The sequence below is a fragment of the Drosophila montana genome, unplaced genomic scaffold (assembly GCF_035044405.1).
Source record: "Drosophila montana isolate Dmon_TW-CO22-7 unplaced genomic scaffold, ASM3504440v1 contig_3218_1, whole genome shotgun sequence".
Lineage (NCBI taxonomy): Eukaryota > Metazoa > Arthropoda > Insecta > Diptera > Drosophilidae > Drosophila > Drosophila montana.
Genome location: NW_026998098.1, coordinates 1757332 through 1784460, shown reverse-complemented (window position 1 = coordinate 1784460; position 27129 = coordinate 1757332). Strand labels below are relative to the sequence as shown.

At 39.4% G+C, this 27129-nt stretch overlaps 1 protein-coding gene across 5 annotated transcripts; it reads left to right on the top strand.

Moving 5' to 3' along the window:
- Positions 1-305: 305 nt before the first annotated feature.
- Rgl (Ral guanine nucleotide dissociation stimulator-like) lies at positions 306-21444 on the top strand. Of its 5 annotated transcripts, none has more exons than XM_064689452.1 (6): positions 306-645; positions 3883-4248; positions 17981-18082; positions 18176-19054; positions 19123-19275; positions 19347-21444. In XM_064689452.1, exons 2-6 carry the CDS (start codon positions 4222-4224, stop codon positions 20520-20522), a joined length of 2337 nt encoding a protein of 778 aa, XP_064545522.1. In that variant the 5' UTR covers positions 306-645; positions 3883-4221; the 3' UTR covers positions 20523-21444. The 5 variants fall into 5 exon arrangements, with proteins under 5 accessions (XP_064545522.1, XP_064545521.1, XP_064545520.1 ...); XM_064689451.1 differs by having other exon boundaries at positions 18173-19054; XM_064689450.1 differs by lacking the exons at positions 306-645; positions 3883-4248 and adding exons at positions 5974-6852; positions 12989-13576.
- The last annotated feature ends 5685 nt before the right edge of the window (positions 21445-27129 follow it).

Genomic DNA, 27129 nt, shown 5'->3' with positions numbered 1-27129 from the left:
CCATATCAAATTTTTTTAAATATATGAAGAGCCTTCAGCTAATGCCCACAAGTGTTAATTAAATATCTGACCAATAATCGTGTCTTTGCTTTTAAAGATCAATATACGATCATCGCGCTGGCTGCAGGTCAGCAGGCAAACGAATCAGCCGCATTCTGCGATCGTCTGTTGCTGTTGTTGCGGGCCGCTCGGCACTCGTGCGCTCTTTGATTTAAGAGAGTTGGGTGCACAGCACTCTCGAAGCGCCAGGCTTCAGTGTGTGGCTGCGGTGTTCGATTTCGGTGTTGGCTTTCAGTCGCAAACTACGTGTTACCAAAGATAGACGTGTTCGCTGTTGGCGCTCGTTTTCGTTTCGGTCTCAAAAAAGCCAACTGGCGCGTTGTTGGGCGACGGTTGTGGAAGAGTGAAGCGGGACGCGAAAGTGCGGAGAGTAGTGGCTCGTAATGTCTGCCAAAGCGTAACGAAAATTTTCAAGACAACAAAAGCGGCAGCACCAACAACAAATACAAGATCAACAACAACAACAACAACAGCAACAAGCACATATCATTAATGGCATTTTCTGTTTCGAGTTTGTGTGTGAAAAGTGCACAAAAGTAGCCGAACAGCAGCCACAGCAGCAAAGGCAAAATAGAAATGTAAAAGGTAAACGAAAATTTTCTGCAACATCTAAAATTATATTATTAAAATTAATTGCAAAATTGTTTGCGCGGGCCCCTAAACAAATACCATGAAACAAAACCAAAAAACAAAACAACAAAGTGCTCAAAATGTATGAGAAAATTTATACTTAAAAAATATGGTAAATTGCCATTTACTCACCTGCAGTTGTATAGCTGTGTGCGTGCACACTGCCTGCGTATGTGTGTGTGTGTATCGAGTGTCGAGTGCCTGTGTGTGTGTGTGTGAGTGTGTGTTGTTGCATAGCTGTAAACCAGTTGCCAATTGCAACGTGTTTTCTGTGTTTTCCAAAGAGACGATCATAAAAAACTACAATACTAGGTGCGACTTTATAATGTACGGCGAAATGTTCAAAACTTGGGATACAAAACAATTTTCAAAGTAAAGAAAAGCTGCACAAAAAATCTGAACAGATTTTAAAATTAAAAAATGATGAATATACAAATCAAACATATTTGGAATAATTATTATCAAATTCAAGCTATAAAGCATGTTTGATATAAAATATTTAAAAGCAATAGAGCAAATCTATCATCATAAAAAGTTTAACTTAAAGAATATATAATTTTTCCCGTGTACTTTTTGCTGCTTTGTTGGCCAATCTTGTGTCGAATATAAACACGTCCAAAACGCGTGTGAAGACAAAAATCATCGCGAAGAATAAATCAAAACAACAAAAAAACTCCAAAAAACTATGCAGAGAGAGAGAGAGTATAAAAGATTTAGCTGTGATTTTTTTTTATTTATTTGGGTTTTTTTTTCGGTTTTGGCTAATAAAGCAATTTGATATCGTAAATAAGTCTGAGAGCAGCACACGCATACCAGCAATGAGATCATTGAAAGAGCGAGAGAGTTCTGTGCGCTCACTGAGCGCGCGGGGAGAGCGTGCCAAGCCGTGCTCTGGTGGAGCGTAAAAGGCCAGGCCGAGTGTTGTTGTCCAAAAATAATAACAGCAATAAAAATGCGTTTACATTTCAAAATATTGCACGGTGACAACAAAAACAAGCAGAGCAGCACATGCACATACATACGTTTTGTATGTATATGTATGCGTGTGCTTATATCGTATTTGGGCCTCACTCAGTCCGTGCGGAGGTGTAAAAGCAAACGAACTAAAAGGCGCGCGTCACTTTATCTTTTTTTGATTTTTATTAATTTTTTTGCAACAAACAAACAACAAAAACTATGAGCAGCTGAGCGAGCAAAGATAGCAGAGCTTGTTTTTCGATTTGTTAAAATTCAAAATGCTAATGAATTAGTTTCACAAAAGATCGCCCCAAACATGGCAACACATATAAGAACAAATATATACATACTATATGGTGGCATTTACTCATAATTAAGAGCTTCTTTGGCCGTGATCTGGCTCATAGTCCGTTTCCGAGTCTGTTTTGAAAAGGTTCAGTTAACTTCCAAGGCAATCAAGGTTGATGATGGCTTGTTTAGGCAAAAAGAATTGCCCTTAATGATCTAGCTACTGACTTATTTAAATGAGAGAATTAGACAGCATCAGGTTACACTTGAGAGGAGTTTATAATGCAAGTTTTATTTTGTATACTCGCAGCAATTATATGATATTCATATTTACTCATACACACCTATCATAGCTAATTTCTGCTCATGTTAAATATACTCAAATTTACCAGCAACTTCATAAGCTTGACTAGACATCAGCAAAAAATATTCTTCACCCCGTCTCTCTTAAAATTACGATATTCGCCTAGCCGCTCTCATTCTGCTAAGTTTGGAAGCGCTTAAGCGCTCTCTTATGCTGCTAAGTTCCGCTTATGCTCTGTAAGATAAAAAAACTCACCTGATGTTTGCCTTAATCTCTCATACATTTTTTACGATATTCGCCGAAAATCTGAACTCTACCTGTTCACTCTTTTGTTTTGCTTGTGCATTGTCTGCACAAACATTTTTCGCATTTTTCCATGTGTCCCATTCAGCTATTCAGAACACATACCAATGTAACAACAACAACATTAAAAAAAATACACGTGAAACTGGCCAAAAACAAGAGAAGATGGGCAAAAAAACAAAACTTTCATAAGCGTTGTGCGTTTGTTAAAACATTTCGACAAGCCCCGCTATCTTTTTGGAACTACGTACGACAGGCACTACGATTACGAGTGGTAAAAAAGAAATTCATCATTTGGTCGACTGACAAGCGTCGCCGTTGACGCGTGATCGTAGTCGCACAGTGGTACAAGATCAGCGAACAGATAATCCACAGCAGCCACATTTAATGTTAAAGTCCAAGTTGATATTTTTTTAAAAAAATACGTGAGGTATTCTATTTATTTATGTATATTATATAAATATTCTCGCTTAATTGTATTGGGAGAATACATTATTATTTTTTCTCTATATAAGTAAATCCCATATCCTTAGTGGGCAGCTCTCAAAGTAACCGTGTCATTGGGGCTTCAGTTGTCTAGCGACGATCCGAGGTTGAAATCTAAAATAATAATTTCAGTATGAATATTGTTTTGATTTATTCAAGGTCCAAAGTAGCAAATTTTCAAATATATAATGAAAAATTAATTAAAAAAGAGACAAGGCGAACATAAAGAAGACCAAGCAAACATTTTTAAAGTTTTAATTTGCTTAGTTTTCATGGCTTTTCTCTGAGAATGAGCTTGCTGATAAAAGGATTCGGATTTGGTATTCAAAAGATTTTTTATCTATATAAATATCCTTGCTTGACAGCCGAGCAAACATTTGTGAATGGCAAACCGACGTAAATACTAAAAAAAATAAATTCTTGCTTGGTAACTGGGCTAACATTTTTTAATTGATAATTTACATAAATACAATAATCAGCTTGTTGGTTCCACTGTGCGCAGAAGCCGCTGCTGCCACTGTTGCTGCTGCTGCTGCTGCTTCTTACTGTCGCCTAATATCGTAAATCAGCTGCTCATCACGTTCATCAGCTCAGCGCAGCATTGAGTACGCTTAGTTGTTACCGTGGGGCGCTAAGTGTCGCTTGGGTCTGCAATCCGGTGTGGGGCATGGGGCCTTTGGACTGTGGGCCATGTACGCATTTTATTGGCCATTTCGTTGGCACGGTCGAGACGACGTCGCGCACTTTCCATTGAGCGTATAGAAAACGCGTTAACTGTGCGAGTTTTAAATGCTTTTCACTGCTTTTACCAATATCTTGTTGTTTGTTTTTTTTTCTCCGTCGCTTTCTTACAGTTGGGTTACAAAAGAAAACTTGAAATTTTGTGCGTCGCATCGAACCCATCATTGCAAGTTTTTGGCCGCAACAACATCCGCTTGCCAGCAACCAGCGCCAGTTGCACAATTCCAGCAAACGTCCATCTATATCTGTATCTGCGTCTGTGTCTGTATCTGTATCTGTAGATGTTAGCTGTGCCAAGTCAAAATGCGCGTATCCAACAGATACCAGTCATCATCATCAGCAACAACAACAACAACAACAACAACAGAAGCAGCAGCAATTGCATCTTACCAAAGTCTAAGCACGCACATTGAAGTAATTGCAGCAGCTGCCCGCCTTCGTGTACTCGTATAATGAGTCAAAATGTGGCCGACAGTCTGGTGAGTACCAAAGTAGTTACTATATATGTATATACAACAATATGTATAAGCTCGAAATACCATAGAAATTGTATCGAAAATGCATAGAAAGTAAGTCGAAAGTAGCTCTAAGGTCAGCTGTTTTGTCTTTTAAGCTCTAGAAAGGCAGGCTCTCAGCTCCATATGCGACCTATTTGTTCTGCTAATTGCTTTGGCAAATATTTAAAATGGCCTATAAATAGTCGCTGTCTGGCCGAATGTGAAGCTGTAAGGCTTTGCTAAATAATTTAATACGTATTTAATTTATACTGTGTCATCTTATGTATCATCTTTTAAAGTTACGAATAGAATTAACTTTAAAAGTTTTCAAAGTTTTCAAATTGCTCGTTATGTCAATTATTATGGAGAACATTACTTTTTTTTGTTTTGCTCCCCTTGCTTTCTTTTATTTTCCTTTTCTACCTCACCTCAACTATGTAGGCTTTACGTTGATTCTTGAAAATCGCATAGAAAGGCGATTATTGAGTGTATGAGAGAGTGTATATAAAAGAGATAGCGACTCTCTCTTATTCACTTGCTCTTTATCTCTCTTTTTAATTAAATACCTATCTTTTTGATGTTCATGAATTTAAGTTCAGGTGTTATTGAGTATATTTTTTAATATAACCCTATTTTTTTTGATACACTGTCCAAGTGTAACAGTTGATTGTTTTTTTACAGTGCATTATTGCATTGTCTGCCGCCTTGGCTTTTGTCGGTGCATCTTTAATTGATCAATTGACTTGTTTTGTGGTCCCTTTTATGCCCAGCAAATAGAAAACAAATCGTTTGATTGTCGTTTACGTAAATTAAGGTTTATTAATTTCTGTATATTTGTTATCGTATTCACATTTGAATGGCTCTCTCTTTTATATTGGGCATAAAAGACTAGACCATGCCAAAACCAGGCTGGTCAATGCTTGGCTATGCTCATTTACATAATTATATCACCGAATACAAATATCTTGCGGTTACTTGGCATGCCAAACGGAACGTGGAAAAATGTTTAAATTGTTTAACACATAAATCAATTTAGATAAATGGTGGGGGACTGTCTTGAAGTTTTAAGAGGCTAATAAATATTGTTGAACAGCGCTTGGGAAAATATCTAAAAAAAATATTTATATGCTATTGTGATGGTCAGGTTGGGATAGAAAAGTTTTGCCATACCTTGCACAACTAATTAATTATTTTATATGCCTAATGTGTATTTTTATATGTCCATTGACATGATAGTCCCTTTAAACTCTATATTAATCATATACAGTATAAGCCATTTAAGTGTGTGTAATTTGTTCCATAAATGTTTAAGAGAGCTTTTACCACTCTATTTAAATTTCGCTCCCCATTGACGCACACACCAACACTTGTATGTTAAAGAGAGGCACTGAGCGCCTGCGTAATTTCTAATAGGAACGTACGAGAACGAGAGCCGTCCATCAAAACATAAACAGAGCGTAATGGGAAAAATACGAGTGGGTGCGAAATTCCCACGACCCAGACAAATTACCTGAGAGCGAACTGCGGGGGGAGAGTGGCGGTTACTGTGCATACGCCAACGCGTCGGCAGAGGTCGCTCGACCAACCCTCGCTCGTGTTATTCTAAGAGAGAGAGAGAGAACGAGAACAAAAGCCGAGTGCTGTGTGTGTACGGCGATGTTGGGGCTGTCACGGATCTCGGGTCGACCTGGCCGCTGAGTGCGTTTTCAACAGTTGTTGGCGGCGGTTGTCCCGTCACCGTCTCGCCAGAGAACTTTTTCCCTCAGTGTTTTGTGTCGTGTATTATACGGTTCTACGAAAGCCCGCCACCTCCCCCTGAAACATAAAGTGTTGTATAAAATGTTCATAATTATCTATCGTGCAAGGAATATAGTGTAAAATGCATACAAAATCGGTGGCTAATTGTTTGGTACATTTTGTGTATGTTAAAGAAGGTGAAAATAAATAAATAAATCGACAAATTTACAAGCAGACGCCGCGGGTTGTCCAAAAGGCGCACAGCGCGATAGTGCAATACATAATATATACATGCATATGTATGTGTGTGTGTGAAAGCAAAGCAATAGTCGAAGAAAGACAGACACATAAACATAAGGAGGACGCGCCTGCCAATTGAACGTAGTGCAACGAACCCGAACCCGAACCCTTCGCATAAACAGGGGTTGTACGTGCTATAGCCCAGCGCAGCCCACCCCCTGCCCACAGCTGACCGACTGACTCATCATCATCTTCAGCGTCCAGGGCAAAGAAGCTGGCGCTGTGCCTGCATCCGCTTGCGGTGCGTAGCCAAGAATAAAACAACAAAACAACTGTCAAAAACCCAGAGTTACAGTTAAAGCTTCTCGTATCGTATCGCATTGTATCGTATCGTATCCACATGCGCATCAATTTCGCCTCAGCTTACGACAAACAAATATAAAGGAGCTGTAAATTTATTGATTTTGCTTTCTACATTCATCTTATCGCAACCATTACGAATTGCAAGCGTAAAGTAAACAGAGCAAAAAAATCAAAACAATTGGATCAGCGTGTAAATTACAAAAGTTTCTGCGGCATTTTCCCAAGGAAAAAAGTCAATCTCAAATGGTAAAACTGCGAATAAAACCCAACTGTCTACGAGCCCGCACACAAAAAGAGGCGCGCATAAAAAGTGTGCGACAAAGAAGCAAAACTGATAAATGTAAGGCTTTGCCAAGCCGAAGTATCGATACTCTTGCATGTGACTAGATAAAGTAATAATAAATTAACATGGAGCGAGTGATATTTATAATCTTTAAATTTTGCTTCAGAAAAAGTTAAGATAATCTTTTAAAAGTTTTTCTTTAAAGTACCATTTTTATAACATTTTTATTTCCGGTATTCGTATTAAAATTCTCCATTATCAATTGCTTAAATTTAGTAAAATTTGTTCGCTATTGTTTCACAGTAAACTCATTGAAAAAATAATCTTAAATATTGATTCACCAAAGAAATGCGTAATTTATCGTAACTATTTCCGACACACAAGTAATTTCAATATTTTACTAGCTGCAAGAGTATCGAACGAAAAACAAAAACCACAAGCTATTTATTCCTGTTCTTGTTGTTGTTGTTGTTGTCGTTAGCCCAACCCACCACAAAAATTCCGACAATAACAACAATTTAAATAGAGCCTACGCCAATTTTATGCGCACATTTTTTGTACATCTATTTCCCCACAAAATCCCCCTACCCATTACCATTAACCCATCTCAACTGGAATCGGCGTGTTTTGTACTTGATTTTGATAGCATTTGGATGGGCTATTTATGGCCCATGCATTAGACATCTACATACATATATATTTAAGACTAAATATGTGCCATGTGAGGCATGGAGTTGTTTTTGTTGTTGTTGTTGTGCTTGTCTCGAGAAATGTCAACAGCAATTATGTGTAAATATTCGAAGCTATAGACACATCCAATGGCATGGAAAACAAAAGCGCCTTAGAAGCATTTCAGTGGCAATCAATATCAAGTATTTACACTTGAGAACACTTTTGAAGGGAGCCGAATTGAAGGCCCGACTCAATGGTGTAACCCAGCGACATGAGGGCTAAAGCTTCCAAGCTCAATTTTCTACGAGAATTAGAATTAGAATATGAAATACATATCAATTACAATCCCAGAGTATTGCTGAAATATGTGGAAACTACAAATCGATTAAGTGGGAATAAAATCTATTCCCTAAACTAATTTAATTCGATATAGAAACTTACAAGTACATATAACGACAATCTGTTACTTAAAAAAAGATGTCACAGTATCGTAATATGAGCCCGAATCTGTCAACTTCCAGTTTAATCTGTACAAACTCACGAATATATCAATTGCATACACTCGCTTGTAAAAAAAATATGTATATTGTATTCATTCATCACTTGTAAAATTTTGTACACTATAGATGATATATGTATGTATGTAAATATATATATGTACATTTCTCAAGCCCCATTTATACACTGAGATATGGGAACCAAAAAGTGCATCAACAAAAAATAATTTACGAGTTTGCTTTCGCTTCTTGGTTATGCTCATTGCTTCAAGCTTTAATTCAAGTTGATATTTCTATATCCGCTGTTTGTTGAGTCTTCCATATACAAACAAGTATATGTATATAGTATATATATCATTGCTGCTGCACAGCGGATGTGGTTTGATAATAGCCCCCCCCCCTACAAATAGAGACGGCACTTGGTGAGTCCGAGAGACAGAGAGAGTGAGAGAGAGAGAGGGGGGGGGGGTGGTTGAGAGATGGATGCAGTCAGTTGTAACTGACGAAACGAAAATCCAACGGACGTTGTACACCCATTTAGTCAGTCAGTCAGACATGAGACACGAGGCGAGTGCAACTTATGCGCAGTCAACGTTTCAGTTTTAGTTGGATTTTTGTATATTTTCATCTGCTCTATACTTTGCATTTGAATACCTCGTTAAAAATGCTTAAAAAAGGGCATAATGGTCTTCTGGAAACATATGTAACAGGCAGATATCTTCTGGTCTATACATTCCTGATCAGCTGACTTCGGACTTAACCTGTCTGTCTGCTGGACAATAAGATTGGTAGCCTTGTAATTTCGAACGGTTCTTCGTTTACATGAGCTGTTTAACTAATGATAACTCGCTCCGTTTCCATAAAATCGATAATAATCGATTTCGTGTTAGGTTTTTTGCCATATCTCAGAAGAAACAAATCGATAACAATCGATTTTTGCATTAGGTTTTTCGATCATATCTCGGGTCTTATAAGCACTTAGAATACCAAATCGATAATAATCGGTTTTTGGATTGGGTTTTTTGATTATCTCTTGGATCTTATAAGCACTAGAAATTATATCGATAACAATCGATTTAGGGATATGGTTTTTAGATCATATCTCAAAGCTGAAAAGTGCAAGAAATACCCAATCGATAACAATCGATTTTCGTATTAGGTTTTCTGAGCATATCTCAGAGCTTATAAGTACTAGAAACACCAAATTTTGAATCAGGTTTAATTTTCCGTATATATAGAATGGGAGCATTTTAATTTTAACTAAAAGTAATAGGTATTTTAAGAGGTATGACCATGTCTGAATGCTAAAAAGGAATTTCTTATTGATGTACAGGGTATGTACATGGTACAGGGTATTTCCCAGTCAGGCAACGACGGCTTCGCTTCACTTGTTTCGCTTTGTTATTTTGTGCATTTGGATTTGTTTGTTTGGCTCCTGCTGCTTATCAATGCAAGAGCCAACTCGTGGCAGAGCTTTGGGGTCACGTCTATATAAATAGCCGGGGCAAATCCCCAGCCAGCAGCTGCCCATCGATTGTTGGCTTTGATGTTGTTGCTGGCGGTCATTCTCTCGTCAGGGGGGGTGGTGCTATTTTTGCAACATCTTTTGCATTTGCGTCGCAGCTAAGTCAATTAAGCCACACAACCCACACAACCCACACACACACACAGTCAATGGCATTTGCTATTAGCCATCAAGCCGCACAAAGGTTAAATCCCACAGTTCTATATATAGACGGAAAGCTCATGTGAAATGCCTCGTCATCATCATCATCATCTGGAGCAATTTGACATAATTCAGCTTTATGTCTTTATAATTGCTTTTAAAACAAAAATACTTAAGAAACATTTGACAATTGGCGGTCCAAAATTGGATAATACCTAACATCGTAGTATTTCATTTGCAATTGAATAATTAGCCTATTATATTATATATATATTTTGGTGGTTTCTCCCCCGATGATGAATCATCGTGAACATGAAACTTTTTTTGTTCTGAATGCAAATGACGCCGGCCTGTCGCTGGGGTCGATCCGTATTAACGACTTCTCGATTTGCATTATTTCAACAAATATATGGATGTACATGCATGTGAATACTCACGACTCGAGAGTTGGAATTAATTTGAGTGAGTCGCCCCATCATTGAGTGCAATGTATGTGCATATTGATTAAGGGGGCAAGGCAAATGCTATAGGACTACTACAGTTATATATATATATATATATATATATATATATATATACCTATATGCATATGTGCTTAAGCGAGATTTTGCTTTGCAATTGTTTTGCATTATCGAACTGGATCTAGGTCTGGGCTATACATTTATTGCTTTAATCAGACTTTGTACGCAAAGCAAATTGCACAAAAGTTCAATCAAGTTTATAAATAAACGAGCAGGCAAAACTATAAACGTGATTCTAATAAATGTGAATTGAGCAGCTTGTTAGTTTCTTGGGGCTGATTTTGGCCCTCTTTTTGATCAACTGGCCATGCTTGAATTGAATATAGAATATTCTTATTTGTTACACCTGACTGATTCCTTACAAGAAAGTAATTTGCTAGTTGTCTAGTCTTTCTCCGTTCCTATAAAAAAGCGAATTGGATTTGTGTAGTGTGCGGTTTTTTTTTAGATAAAATTATTATTCCGGCCTTCTAATCGTCAATCTTCTGATATTCAATTATTGTTGCCTCGGCCACGCCAGCTTCTGAAATCTAAAGGGACTCTGTTTTATCAGAGTTCTTTTCGCGCTTTCAGTGTTTAAATAAGATTTTAGATTTCCTTAGTCAACGCTATGAATAACCTTTCCTGCATCCCTTCAGCTATTACGAAGCAGCCAAGATCTTTAATTACGTATACGTCCAGTATACAATCGGGTATATTAGCTTAACATCTATCTCAATACAAAATTCTTTATTTAATTCCACTCCTAAAACTTATCTTTTAGTCAGTCTACAGCTGAACTAAGTTGTTTTTTTATATGAATTTAATTTGCGTGAGAAATCGATACAAATTTTTCAAATATTTCATTCCGAATTCCTTAGACATGCCTGGAAGCCTTCTATGATTTTTCATACTTTTAAGGGATCATGTTATTGTTTTTTAACTGGAACGACAGTTGCAACTGTTTCATTTCTATATATATGAGTCTTTTGGGCGAGGGGCAGCCTCTTTGTCATGCCGTGGCGGAATGTGTCCGGAACGTGCCAGATTAACTGGCAATTTTTATATGATTTAATGGAGCGCGATTTTATTTTATTATGACTGTGTAAACTGTGCGGAACTGTGTGCGGTTTGTTTGAATGTTAAATGCGTATATTTTTGGTATACCAGATTTACGATCCTAGCATTTATGGCTGATATATATATTTGTTGAATTTAATGCTGTCGCATCAAATATGCAATTTATAACGCGTCGCAAAATGTGGCACGTTTCAGATTGAAAGCTATTGCTGTTTCTGTTGCCATGGACCTTCTGGACACGCTCTCGACTAAAGTGACCCGCTGATCTGTTTGCACAGATAAGTGGATGGCATTTTCATAGGAAACAGCAGCCATTAAGCAAACAAGTTATGTAATTTGGAGCAGTATAGTCGAGAGTCGAGACTTCGCACAATTGAGAGCACACTGAACATTTGTTGTGGCCCAAAAAACTCAACATGAAATGGGCAGGTCCATAACAGTCAGTCACAAATAAGTATGCACACACGTATAATAAACAATAACAAGAGCAACTGCCAGCCACAACGAGGCATGCATATGTTTCAAGGCGAATCGCCATAAAACTAGTGTGAATAGGAAAAACCAATGCATTTTCCAACAACGATTTCCTAACACAACTAGCAAAAATGTATGAAAATTCCAGAGTTTCGTATTTTGCACAAAACGAAGTGGAAATACACTAACAAACGAGTTTTTATTACAATTTGAATACTTAAGTTATTTAAATCGAATTCTATTCCAAATAAATATCACATTTGTATTTGAAAATTTATTTTTAGCAATAAATTTCTCCACTTTTTTATTGCATAACTTAAACTTTGTACTGAGATAATGTAATATTTGGTCCAACAAAGTTTCTTAAATGTGTTTAACAATCTTTAAAAGACATATAACTGAGTTCTCTCAGTTAGCTGATGGACTGCTGGATATAATTTTCCTTGCAAGATTTTCCATTCAAGCTACGTAAATTACTTGCCAGCCTCCGCTTTTCGTCAGGGTATCGAAGCGAAATTGCGCGCAGCTGTCAATGGACGTGAAACAACAAAATCGGCCGCAATAATAACAACTTCCTGGAAAAGTTGCGTTGCACGTTTGGGGGGCTAATACCTTGTGTTTTGTTTATGGGCAGGCAGGTGGGGCGGAGCGGAGCGGGGCGGTTCACAATGTAAAATTCGTTGAACAAAGGCGCTTTCCGAAGCGGTTAGCCACACAAAATAGCTGCTGCCTCTAATTGCAATTGGGGGAAGCGAAAGCATTTAGCCAAATATGGTAGGTGCCGGAGCGAGTGGCAGCTCGAGACGCCACTCGAGTTGTTGTGTCAAAATCGCTCAAACTTGTTGTTGCTCCCATATTTGTCTATTTGATGCCGCCGCAAGACAGCTGAACAATAAATTGATGTGTATATTTGTTTATGTATATTTGTGTGTGTCTAAGTTTAAATGGTAGCCAAGGTCAGGGGCGTACAAGCCCTAGGCATTGTCAGAGCCTCAACTCGACTCAACTGACTCGCAAGTGAGTGCGATGAGTGAGTGTGTGTGAGTTCGATGAGTGCGTGTGTGAATGAACTCGTTTCACGGCTATTCCCATTCAGCCCAATGCCAATCAATGAACCATGATCAAGTACAAAACGCAGTTTCAGTCTCGGTGCGCCCAAAAACCAACAATTGACTCAGTCCCAACAAAAAACTCTCTCAACAAATTACAGAATTTCACAAGCCAAGCGAACTGTAATTGCCAGCACAACCATCACAAACAGCAGCAGCAGCAGCCCACGCTTATCAAGAGTCACACTTGCGCCTATCAGCTGCAAGATTTGGCTGGCTATAATCGCGCGCTGATGCCGCCGCTGGATAATACTGATTTCAGCAGCGCCTGGCGATATGTCAACAATAACAGCACCACGCTCTGCGGCTACCACCAGCAGCAGCAGCAGCAGCAGCAGCATTGGGCCAAGGCAAAGTCATCGCCACAGCAGCGTCAATATCATCACAACACGTGCCCGCGCCAAAAGAAATCATCAACGAATATGTCGACGGCAGCAGGTGCCACGCCCACATCAACCCTGTGCCGGCAGCAGCAGCGACGTTCACGGTCCACGTCCGCGGCAAGCAAACAGCGTCGCAATAGCTCGTACCATTCCTACGATGATTTGGATGCATCTTCCGCAGTCGCGAGTGCGGAGCGCAAGGTGGTGGCCAGCCTCAAGTACTTGTGCGCCTGCACGGGCGCCACGCTGCGCAATTTGTCGAAGAAGACGAAAGATTTGCATGCCAAGAACTATACCTACACCAAGGTAATTGGTTAAATGCATGTGCCCAGTTTATAGTATATATATATATACCTATTGCCGCTCGATTTCCCCTTTACCTTTAAACTTTATATAGGATATTTTTTATATTTGTTTTCTATTTCGCGAGCAGAGCCTGGCTATCGCTCTGCTTGTCGATAACTGACAGCTGTAACCGTTATTATTTGCTCTAGTTATCGATATAGTAGGTACATTTATCGATGCCACGCTGTGTAGCACGACAGTCTAGTGTTGTTAAGCGCCTGCAGCTGCAGTCGTTAATGCATTATCTTCATTTTTTATTCAGCCGTTGAAATACTTATTGATAGCTGGACAGCTGACAGTCATTGTTATTTGACACCCTCGACTTCCGCTATTTTAATTTGTTTATTTGTATCGACATATCGCACACATTTATCGATGACACGTTTTGTGACCCGTTAGTTTAGTGTTGTTAAGTGTTATAGCTTTGTCGTTACCTTTTCAGTCGTGCTATTGTTTTAATATTTGTTATTTTTTATAAACATTGCGTTTTTTTGACGCAAATGAATTTGAAGCAAGCTAGTATAGTGCGTCATTAATTAAACAACGAAACAAATAAAGCAAGCATATGTACAATATATTATGTATAATATAGACATACAGCAGCGGCAGCAGCATTTAAACAAAAAACATACAAAATGCCAAATAAATAACAAATAAATTAAATAAATAAATATGCACACATGTGTGTGTGTGTGTGTGTGAGTGTGTGTGTGCCTGCACATACAAACAGACAACAATTTCTTATTTCGGCAGCCGTTGAAATGAAAAGAAAATAAAAAAAAAAGTCAAGCAACTTGGCTGATCTTTCGCCGTGAATTGATTAAATGTTGCCTTCACATTCGCTACATAAAAACATTTACATACATATGTGTGTGTGTGTGTGTGTGTGTATATATTCAGACAAGAGTATTTAATTATTTGGGAAGTAGCATGTGTAGAGCAGCCAGCCGAAAAAAAAACAGCGCACAATCACAAGCTAAGTACACACCAATTAGAAAGCAAAAAAAAAAAAACAGAGAAAAACAATTGCAATTTGCTAAATTTTTGCTTTTATTTCGTCTTCGCAGGAAACAGTCAGCGGCGATGTTTTCGCAGCTGTTGTTTTTTTGTGTTTATGTTAAATTTTTAAAATGAATTCAACACGGCAGTTTACAGTGCTCAAAAAGCGCTTTAAAGTTGCCGTCGTTAAAGAGACTTACACAACACTTAAGCCTTTAATGCTGTAAGTTGGAAATAGGGGGCCTAATATGTACTAAGTAGTTTACACAACACAACACAAAATTTCCAACAATTTTTTGGCAAAGCTTATTTATTGCCAGGCATTTACGAAAACTTCCAGCTGTTTATAGATATCTCTCTCAATCAAACTGAGAACTTATACATAGACAAGACATGCTCGAATATTACATACCCTTCACATAATATAAGGTCTAGCCAGTTGCTTAACTATTGATTCAATCGGAAATGGAACAGTTAAACAATACTTAAATATTTTGATTTATTCTGTGCTGATTTTGACACCCTACAATTTAAATAAGCCAAACTTAAGACTGCAAGAAATGCTTATAGACGATCTACATACAGACATGATATAGAAATAGATTGATCAATTGTATATGATGTGATATATATGATATATGGGTATATGATATATTATAGGGTATAGGCCCTGCATAATGCGTGACACAATTCGAATTCCCTCTGATGAGCGCATATAAAAATCATAAAACAAATTGCGCCGACCACTTAACGCCCAAATCTTTTCTTTCTGTTTGTTGTACTTTATTACGAAATATTCAAACAATCCACGAACTTTTACGAAATGGGGTCAGACCTCAGACACGGCCCGGCTAACAAAAAGAAAAGAAGAAAAAAAAAATAAACTAAACATTTAAATACAGGATTTTTCGTTGTTGTAATTTTGTACGTGCAATGAAAGCGCATGCGGGCAATTAATTGCCCAAACATGAGATTCATTAATGTCCGTTGTCCACATGCCCCGAGATCTAAGCCCGTATGTGTAGACTATATATATACGTGTGTGTATGTTTTATGTTTTGCATATTGAGGGTCGCTGTGGGATCAGCTGGGCGGATGGGTCGGTGGGCGGTGGGGAGGGAGGGGGGAGGGCGGTTCAACGTAGTCATCGCACGCTGTGGGCAAATCTTTTTATGTGCGTGTTATGGCAGGCGGAAAAAGGAGGGTCTTTAAAAAAAGCTTGCGGCATTCGCTTTGTTATAATTTGTTACGCACACACACACACACACAGTCACATCTATTGCAAAATTACGTGTTTTTGCTTTTGTTTTTTATTTATTCAATTTTCTTCATGCTTATTCATTCATCGCGCGTTGATTGCCTTTTCACGCTTAGCCATTGCACTTTGCAATTAAATTTATTAATTTTTTTTTGTTTTGTTTTTTATTTTGCAGTGCACATGCAATCATTCATGCCTATACACACATATTCACACACACACACACACGAGTGTGTTGCATTTACATCAGTTTTACACACACACACACACACACACACACACACACACACTCAAGCATACGTGGGTGTATTTGATACCCTTTTAGAGGGCATTCTAATTTTGACATAGGAATCAGGGGAAAATTAAGCTTTTGTTTTCTAAGATATGTTGACTTAACTCAGCAAATTCCAGATGTTACAAACATATCTGCAAAATTCTATCAAATCGATAAATCGAATAATCGTCCGAAATTAAAAGCATTTCTTTATCTTAAGTCTACAAGGGTATTAAATCGTCGGCGTGTTGAATATAAAAGTTCTAGTTCTAGTTTTTAATAAACAAAGCCATTTTGTAAGTTCATTTATTGCATGTTTTTCCAATTAGAATTCTTATGCTTTTGTTGTTTGGTCGCAAATATTTAAGCTATTTCTGTCCACGATGAGTAAAACTCATAAATATTTATGCACATTCATATGCAAATACATACATACATATGCAAATACATAGATATGTCGATTAAGTGGCCGTGTAATTGATGAACCGGCATTGTAAATTGTGCATATCTTTCCACATTTTGTATGCTTTTATTTTTGTGTTTAGCGGAAGTATTTGATGAGAGAAAGAACCTCAACATTAATTTATAAGTTGGATAGATTTATTTTTTCAACTAATTACAAGGACAATTAAAAGTTAATTTACACACGTTTTGACATGTGTTTATGCATTAAGACTTGTATAAACATTTTTCTTTAATTTTTTCTCGAACAGAAGATACCCTGTACGCAAGTCTGGGTATATACTTTTATACTTGTATTTGTACTTAAATAAAAAAAACTTTTATTTGTTTATCAAATAAAATGTTATATCAAGTCTTCTTTAATGAGTCTCGAATAGATATTTTTAAATGATTTAATTTGAATACATTGAAATTATTTCGATAATATGGAAGAATGTTGCTTAAGCAACTTTTGTGAAGATTGTTGTCCGGAAAAATTAGTTATGCGAAAACAGATTTTCGTATTTAAGCGACATTCAGAAATGAAAACTATTCCATTTTAATAAACAAAGTTTTGCGTTTGCAGAAATTATATAAAAATACTAAAATCGAATGTAATATATTAACATAATTAACAATACTTTTAATTCTAAGTCAGCTTCAATATTAAAGCTAGCCACGAGGACATTTATTTAGGTACAAATTATACTTCATTCATATATCCATTCATTCATTTCTGAGTTGGAGCCACAGACTATTAACTAGATATTTATAAGGCAATTTAAATGCCAAATAGAAATTGTAGCCATCTAAAATGGACAGAAACGAATGATTTTTGGCAAAAACAGTCGACGGGAAATGGAAAATGGGAAATGTCGGCCAGTTGCCATCACAATAAACATCAAAATGGCAAACAAAAGCAAGAAAGAACTGCTATATGCGGCAGGTCGAACATTAAATACTCTTTTAGACAAATCCAATACATATTCCCGCTCGATTGACAGACAGACAGACAGATGGACTTAGCTGATCAAGAAAATATATACTTTATGGAAGCCTAAATAAATCTCCTCTGCGTTACACATTTCATGACAAGCTGATAATGCCCCAAAAAAAAGTGTAGAACAACACTTTTGAAATGCTTTTCCATAATGTTTTCTTGACATAATGTTTATATTGAAAATATTTAGCTTTCGGGCCGCGTATTGAGAGTATTTAATGAATTAAAAATAGTCGAAAAACTGTTCCAAATTTAGACAAATGATTAATTGTGTTAATGAATCGCAGACATAAGTATAACATACTATATGTACAAATCCAAAAAATCGATATTATAAGAATCTTTGTGGCTTTGTGGCACTTAACTAATTTGACATTTTGATTGGTTTCATAGCCCACGTGGCGCCTGTGGGGCGAGGAGCACGAGAAGAATGCAATATTCACGGTCTATTTGAAAAAGGTGCGCTATCATCGGCCCACGCCCACGGCGAGCAATGTAAGTTATCAGCGCTGGCAAGCAATTACCTTGATAGCCTTTTTCAATTTAACAATTTTCCAATTTTCCAATTTTCGTTTGGCTTTGCAGCAGGACTCGGACGATGAAATTTCACATCTGGAATGGGAGACGGTGCGCGTGCGATTCGTGAAGGCCGCCACATTGGCGCGACTCGTGGAGGCATTGGCCACAGATGACGGCGAACTGGAGTCCACGTTTATCAATGTCTTTCTGTCCACATATCGCACCTTCTCGACACCCAAACAGGTGCTCAGCCTGCTGACGCAGCGCTACGATGCGCTGCACGAGAAGCATATGGAGGAGCTGGAGCTGGCGCAACAGAATGGCACCGCCGAGGAATCTAGCTATGACTCACCCGCCTCCATACATGAGCAGCATAAAAAAACTCTAGTCTCGGCGCTGCATGTGTGGCTGGACGGTTTCCCAGAGGATTGGCACGAGGATAATCTGCAGCAGATATTGGCCTTTGCCGGCAAGCGTCTCAAACGCTCCGACCTGCACATAAAAGTGCTGAACCGCTTGGAACGACTGCTCAGACAGCAGGTCTACGGAGTTGGAGGCGCCAGCAATCATGCCGATGGCAATGGTCTGCCCTGGCTGGCGGCTCACGGTGGCCAGCAGACGCAGTTCATGATGCACACTCCGTGCGGCTCCACTTACGATCTGAGCGAGCAATTCAGCGGCCTGTATCTGGCGCCCATCTATCGCGGACCCACGCACTTTATGCAGGCATTTCGCTTCCCCCATGTGCCCGTGCGCCACTTTGCCGAGCAGCTCACCCGCATGGACACGGAGCTCTTCAAGCGCCTGATACCGCATCAATGTCTCGGTCATACGTGGGCGCGGCGCGACAGCGGCGGCTCCGAGACGGTGGTGGCCACCATCAACCAGTTCAATGCGGTGCTCTTTCGCGTCGTTTCCAGCATACTCATCGATCGGCTCAAGCCACAGGTGAGTGCTCCATTCAATAATTGTTATCGCAACTTTTAGCTAACGTACTTTTGTATTTTAATCGGCAGGAACGCGCCTTGAACATTTCACGTTGGATTGACATAGCGCAGGAGCTGCGCATGCTCAAGAATTTCAGTTCCCTCAAGGCCATTATCTCTGGATTGAATTCCAATTCCATATATAGACTGTCCAAGGTGTGGGAGTTTTTGCCCAAAGAGCGCGTAAGTTTATTATTAATCAAAATATATATATATATATATTTTATTAATATAAATATGTTGTTCTTTTTCAGATGGAAATCTTTACGGAGCTCGCGCGTATCTGTTCCGAGGACAACAATGCCTGGACATTGCGCGAGGTGCTCAAGCGTGAAGGAACTGCCAAAAATCCGGATCCCGCTGGCGATCAAACGGATCGCCATTTGCAAAAGCTAATACAGAATCTGGGCACACAGACTTCGCATGGGACCATACCGTATCTGGGCACATTTCTCACAGATCTGACCATGATACACACAGCCAATCCGGATTACCTCACGGAGGACAAGCTGATCAACTTTGACAAAAAGCGCAAGGAGTTCGAGGTGCTGGCTCAAATCAAGCTGCTCCAGGGCGCCGCCAATACGTACAATCTGCAAGAGGATGCGCTCTTCGATCATTGGTTTGGCTCCATGCCGCTGCTGGATGAGCGTCAGGCATTTGCGCTCAGCTGCCAGCTAGAGCCACCGCCGCCGGCGCCGCGCAAATCGGTGGCCAGCACCAATACATCGCTAACGAATACGACTGCCTCGTCGACGGCCTCCATAATGGGCAGTGCTGGACATGGACATCGCAAGACTGACTCAATACACTCCAATTCGAGCAGTGGGGCCGGCTCGCAGTTCTATTGTGAGCTGAACAGCAGCACCAGCTCCAGGCACAATTCATTGGATCGGGATGCGCATCACGCATCGCTGATGTCCGCATCGAGCAGCACCTCCAATTTGTCCATGGATTCGAGCAATTCGGGCGGACGTCAATCGGCTCACAGCAAGCTCACGCATTCCCAGTCGCTTGGCAATGGTCTGAAGAATGCCGCTTTGGGCAATGGCACCACAAATGGCGGCTCCCCGCATACCCACATCAATGCACAGCTGGTGCAGCCGGCTGGCGTGGCCACCCAATCTGCGCCAGACTTCTACATCATCAGGGTGACCTATGAGACGGATAACATTGAGCTGGATGGCATTGTGCTCTACAAGAGCATCATGCTGGGCAACAACGAGCGCACACCGCAAGTGATTCGGAATGCGATGCTGAAGCTCGGCCTGGAGGATGATCCGGATCGATATACGCTCGCCCAGGTGCTGCCGGACAAGGAGCTTGTCATGCCAAAAACAGCGAATGTCTACTATGCCGTCAACACCAACTATAATCTCAATTTTATACTGCGCCCGCGCAAGGATGATGCTGGCGTCGGGGGCAGCTAGTCCGCACTTGTGCCCCTGTCCCAGTTGTGGTGCTTGGGATATGAGGGCGAGGAGTGAGGCATGCCGAGATCAGAAACAGAACCGAAGAGCCAGATGGTGGAGCGCTTGTATATAGTATATAGAAAACACGATCCGCACATGACAACAAGTTTTAGTTGATAATGTTTTAATTTATTTATTACACGAATAGACAGCAATCGAATAATATTGATAGGCTGGCACAGTTTGAGCTGCAAGTAAGTGCAAGTACAGTTGCTCTCTTGTGTGCAACAGACCGATAACAATTTGCTTATCGATTAACCCGTCAATTAGCCCGTAGTTAAACACGCAACTTTTGTAATCTCCGTTTCCGTAAATTCCTTCAATTCACAATGTTGAAATCCTTTTTATCACATTCATGTGGAGTCTAAAACTGGAATAATTGCTGATATTTATAAAAACATATATATACTACTTACTGATATTGATATTGTTTAAGCAATGGATATACAAAAATTTAGTACAATAATTTTGAGGTTAGCATCGATATTAGTTTTTGTGGAACCAGACCACAATATGACTCGTGGGCTGTACGAGTGTGTACTTTATTTTGAAGCAAACAAACCAACATGATATGTATTTGTATAGATGTTTTATTGCTGTACGTGTATTGTACATATAACAATACAAATTTGTAACTAAATATTTTGTGGGGTTTCATTAAGAAACGATAATAATATAATATATACATATACCATTTTGGTAAGCTCTCCCCACTTTACAGTTAGTTAAGATATTGTATTTGTTTGTATATTTAGCAGTACAATTTAAAGAATTATACATATATCAATACCTTTATGAAGGCATATTAAATATGAGCCCTATTTAAAACAAAATTAAGTAAAGTACATTAAAAAGAACGTGTGTAAATATAAAACCGAAAGTACGCTGCATTTTACTAATAATTAAGAATTAAAGTAAAAAAAAGATTTCGAATGGCCATAACTCGAGTATTCGACGTCCGATTGCGGCAAGATTGGCCGCTTTGTAATCGTGGAGGTCCTTAGAATCGATTGACATCAAAAACATTCAATTCCAGGACCAAGTCCATTTTCGAGAAAAACGTGATGTAACCCCTTGCCATTTTGGTCATTTTTGGACATCTCCCAGAATCAGGATTTTTGAATGCGAATCGAAGGTCCTGGTCCGTACGAGTCGAAAGAGGTATATCACTCCGATATCGAGCGAAAAATAGCGGAGATATTCAAGTTTTAAGATTTTCCGAAAATTTCAAATGGACATAACTCGAGTATTTGAAATCCGATCGTAGCAAGATTGGGCGTTTTGTAATCGTGGAGGCAATTGGAATCGATCTGCATTAAAAGTTTTCAATTCCAGGACCAAGTCCATTTTCGAGAAAAACGTGATGTAACCCCTTGCCATTTTGGTCATTTTTGGACATCTCCCAGAATCAGGATTTTTGAATGCGAATCGAAGGTCCCGGTCCGTACGAGTCGAAAGAGGTATATCACTCCGATATCGAGCGAAAAATAGCGGAGATATTCAAGTTTTAAGATTTTCCGAAAATTTCAAATGGACATAACTCGAGTATTTGAAATCCGATCGTAGCAAGATTGGGCGTTTTGTAATCGTGGAGGCAATTGGAATCGATCTGCATTAAAAGTTTTCAATTCCAGGACCAAGTCCATTTTCGAGAAAAACGTGATGTAACCCCTTGCCATTTTGGTCATTTTTGGACATCTCCCAGAATCAGGATTTTTGAATGCGAATCGAAGGTCCTGGTCCGTACGAGTCGAAAGAGGTATATCACTCCGATATCGAGCGAAAAATAGCGGAGATATTCAAGTTTTAAGATTTTCCGAAAATTTCAAATGGACATAACTCGAGTATTTGAAATCCGATCGTAGCAAGATTGGGCGTTTTGTAATCGTGGAGGCAATTGGAATCGATCTGCATTAAAAGTTTTCAATTCCAGGACCAAGTCCATTTTCGAGAAAAACGTGATGTAACCCCTTGCCATTTTGGTCATTTTTGGACATCTCCCAGAATCAGGATTTTTGAATGCGAATCGAAGGTCCCGGTCCGTACGAGTCGAAAGAGGTATATCACTCCGATATCGAGCGAAAAATAGCGGAGATATTCAAGTTTTAAGATTTTCCGAAAATTTCAAATGGACATAACTCGAGTATTTGAAATCCGATCGTAGCAAGATTGGGCGTTTTGTAATCGTGGAGGCAATTGGAATCGATCTGCATTAAAAGTTTTCAATTCCAGGACCAAGTCCATTTTCGAGAAAAACGTGATGTAACCCCTTGCCATTTTGGTCAATTTTGGACATCTCCCAGAATCAGAATTTTTGAATGCGAATCGAAGGTCCTGGTCCGTACGAGTCGAAAGAGGTATATCATTCCGATATCGGGCAAAAAATAGCGGAGATATTCAAGTTTTAGGATTTTTCCGAAAATTTCAAATGGCCATAACTCGAGTATTTGAAATCCGATTGCGGCAAGATTGGGCGTTTTGTAATCGTGGAGGCAATTGGAATCGATCTGCATTAAAAGTTTTCAATTCCAGGACCAAGTCCATTTTCGAGAAAAACGTGATGTAACCCCTTGCCATTTTGGTCATTTTTTGACATCTCCCAGAATCAGGATTTTTGAATGCGAATCGAAGGTCCTGGTCCGTACGGGTCGAAAGAGGTATATCATTCCGATATCGGGCAAAAAATAGCGGTGATATTCAAGTTTTAGGATTTTTCCGAAAATTTCAAATGGCCATAAGTATAATGTAAGTATAATAATGACCAATCGCGGAGATTAAAATAAGTTTCCTGTTTGTAAGCACGTTTGTATGGATGAAGGTATGTATCTTTGCATATACACACACATATATATATTTTTATTTAAAATCTGCCCAGTTATTATTATTAGGCAATAACTATTTTTTTTTTTGGCAAAACGTTGAAAATGAAATATTACATATTTATGCATATTTGTATTGTATATAAAACGCAAACTAAGTTGTGGTGCAATTTAAAAATAACCTATTTGATAAAAATATTGTCTTACTATGCGATTCTCATAACTTCAAGTAAATCTTCCTGCTTGTCATGCTTCTTTTCAGAAGTTCTATATTAACAAGCTGTGTTGGCAAAATAACATAGCTTGCTCATTCTCTTAACTTTATTCACTAACTTATTTATTAATTGTTTATTGTTCTCTAGGGATGTGTATTATATATATAAAGATACACTTTCAAATTGATGGCAATAAAAAAACAACAGTGGATGTGAGTTCTTGGGTAAGTGCATAGCTATATAGATATTTATATTGAAACAAGAAAAATAATTGATTAATAATTACATATTGGTGTATTATTATTTTTTTAAGTTTGAATGGTTTTTAAGTAAAATAATGTGTAAAAGTTGTGGCATTAAAACAGACGAAGTTTTAATTTGTATAGATAATAATAATATTGACATAAATGTAATTTAAACAAGTGGCCAATTTTGTCTATGAATTTCGGTCGCACCTTTAAGCTGTTTATATTGGGATTATAACTAAATTGGTTTAACATTTTGCTTTTGTGAATGCTAACAAATTTCTAGGCTTAAGTTGAAGAGGGTTGAGTTTACCTTTGATAATATCAGCACTGTCATCTGTCCGTTGCCAGAGCTGCAAACCCTTTCGCCAGACTGCAAGGAAAGCCCGGAGATGCTTGTAGACAAGTTAACGGGTCAGCACATTCCATTAAATTTCCCCACGAACGTCGACAGTAAAATAAATTACTTTCATTTTTGTTTTTTTGGCAACTTTTCCGGCTTAGGCGAAAACAAGTTACGCTTCCGCGGCAAGTCACAGCTCAACTCTTGGAAAAAAAAGTATATCCAGACGTTGTCCCTCTTTTTTTTTTTTTTAGATATAATTTGGTCCACAGAAACTTTAATTAGATCACTTGAATGACAAACATAAATCTCTTGCTGCAATAATAAAAGCAGTCAAACAAATTGAGATTGAGGGCTCAAAACCGAATCCGTTTGGCAGCGAGGGGGGGGGGGGGCGGTTGGGCGGTAAATGTGAAATGCTTGAAAAGCTCTCCATGCAAACTTTTACAAACTAGTGAAAAAATCTCAAGCCTCAAATGAAAATGGAAATGAGTTGAGCTGACGTTTCTATGGCAGCCCGAGGGATGGCCGTGGGGGGAGGCGGGGCAGGGATGCACAGCTGGAGTGTGGGGCGCGACAAGTTGACATCAAAGTGAGGGCAATGCTTGCAGTTGTTCGTGTGTGTGCGAGTGTGTGTGTGTGCGGTTAAAAAGCTCCGGGGTTAACAATGACGTCATAGTTGTGTGTTTGTGTGTGTGCAAACTATTTTGTCGTACGCATTTCGTCATAAGCGAGAATAATCAATAAACCAGGCAGACACAATGACGCAGCCAACGTGACATAATTCCAATATGAACAGCACCCACACCGATAGGTCGAGGGTCAGGTCGCGGGTCGCGGGTCGCGGGTCGCGACGCGGGTGGCGGTTCGTGGGCTGCACAACGCGGGTGGCGGGTCGTGGGTCGTGGGTCGCACCTGGCCAACTGAGAAAAACGTAAACAGCCCCAACATGGAATTCAATTAGAAAACTTTTGGCACGGCCAACAAATCTGTCGATGGTGCAGGGCCTGACGGCAGCGCAGCGCAGCGCTTAGCCTTCAAGAGAACATCCATTTGCCCGTTCCCCATGCCCTGGCCCCGGTCTCGGCCCCATGCCCGGCACGTGTACTCGTTTGTGCCCATCAACACCTTGGCGCAACCTTCGTCCAGCCTAAACCCGATTTAATATTTTGTTCCTAGTTGCCAAATATGCTGCCCGCTGTGTCAGTGTGCGAAATGCAACAACGTGTCGTTCACACTCACACCTTCAACGCACGCTCTCTCTCTCTCTCGCTCTGTCTCGCTCTTGATTTTTCGTACGAGGCGCAGCTTCCAAATGGGATGGAGGAGGGGGTTGCGTGCTGTTAGGCACCTGGCGAACTTCACTTTGGCTTTTGCGTTGCTTCCTTTGCCTTCAATATTCGCCTGGCTGTCAAGCGCTTTTTGACGTTTCGCGCTGCCATGTGTTGAGTTCTGCGCGTGGGAGAGAGAGAACGTCAGATAGTGAGAGAGAGAGAGACTGGCACTGAGAGAGCGCAAGCTTTCACCACAGTCATTGTTTGCCTGGTTCGTTACCTGGCCTAGCGACTGCTTCGTTATTTTTCGGACTATTGAGTGAGATTTGTGCAGGAGTCACTAAAAAGTTGCTCCTTGGTGTGGGTGTGGGTGTGGCTGTGGGTGTGGTAGCTGGGCGGTTGAGAATATTGTTGGTGTTAGGTCTTGCGTGCCGTTTACTGTGAGGTTTTTATAGGGCACCTAAAGAAACAGTAGATCACTTTGATAAGCAATTAAGCACATTTAACTTAGTGCAGTTAATGAATTTAGCTGCAGGAAACGACCCTTTTCAAAGAGTTCAAGCATTTAAAAAGTTACAAAAAGAAAGTACCTAGTGTATAAGTAATATTGTAATCTAAATAAATAACTGTTTATTTGCATCTGGGAAAAGGTTAGCGTGCCGAAATAGTTCACTTTGTGAGATTTTCACGCTTTCCGTTTGAAAAGTGAAATGCCCTTCTTTGCGATTCGCACAAGGCCAAAGCAAATTTATATTTGGTTTTGATATTATTTTATTTAGAGAATACTTGCTGGTATGCCTCTTACTCTATTCGTTTTGTTCTTCTATTAGCATACGCTCTCGTTCTAACGTGCTTGATATCATTTCCTATAAAATATCAGAATTCATTCTGATTATCATGATTATTATTTTCTTTTATGATTGTAACTTAAACTGATTATACTTTTTTGTAGAGTACATTTTTTCTCTCAGTAAGTTTTATTTTGTAGTGTCTGAAACCAGTGCTAAGTACAGGGTATCATTATATCGAGCAGCTATTTATGCTTAATACATATTTGACTCCTTGATTTATATTTAAAATGTACTTTTCATAAAACCACCTTTTATTGCTCTCACAAATTTACAGTGCACAATTATGACTGAATTTGACAGATATTTCCGACTGTGCTTCTGCTTCTGTTTTTGCTTCTGTTTTTGCTTCTGTTTTCATTGTAAAAGTAACGATTGTAGCAAACGAAACGAAAACAATTACATGAAAGAAATCCTCTGAAAAAGCACACGGGACGGAGTCTACGGCTACGGCTACGGCTACGGCTACAATAAAATAACAAAATCCAAACAACGCAAACTTTTGAGTGCAAACCCAACAAAACCAGAGACTGAAACTGAAACTGAGACTGCGACTGCGACTGAGCCCGTAAACCGCGATTCGAGACAGAGCTTTAATTTTTACTCGCCAGTCAGTCGCCTGTCTAGGGGGTGAGTTGTTCTTTGGAGGGGAGGTGGGGTTATACGGAAGTGGTGAGAATGTCGTGCTCAGTTCGTTGCGTATTCGGGCCCGATTCCGTTGCCTGACAAAGCCTACATTTTGGGGAAAAGCTCTGGGCCCGAGCACGAATGCGAAGACGACAAAGTTGGGCCCAAGCAGTCAGAGAAGTGGAGCCACACGG

Coding starts and splice junctions, on each gene's coding strand:
- Rgl (XM_064689448.1), top strand. Junction 13,577..17,980: donor AGAACTATACCTACACCAAG/GTAATTGGTTAA, acceptor TTGGTTTCATAG/CCCACGTGGCGCCTGTGGGG. Junction 19,276..19,346: donor AGTTTTTGCCCAAAGAGCGC/GTAAGTTTATTA, acceptor GTTCTTTTTCAG/ATGGAAATCTTTACGGAGCT.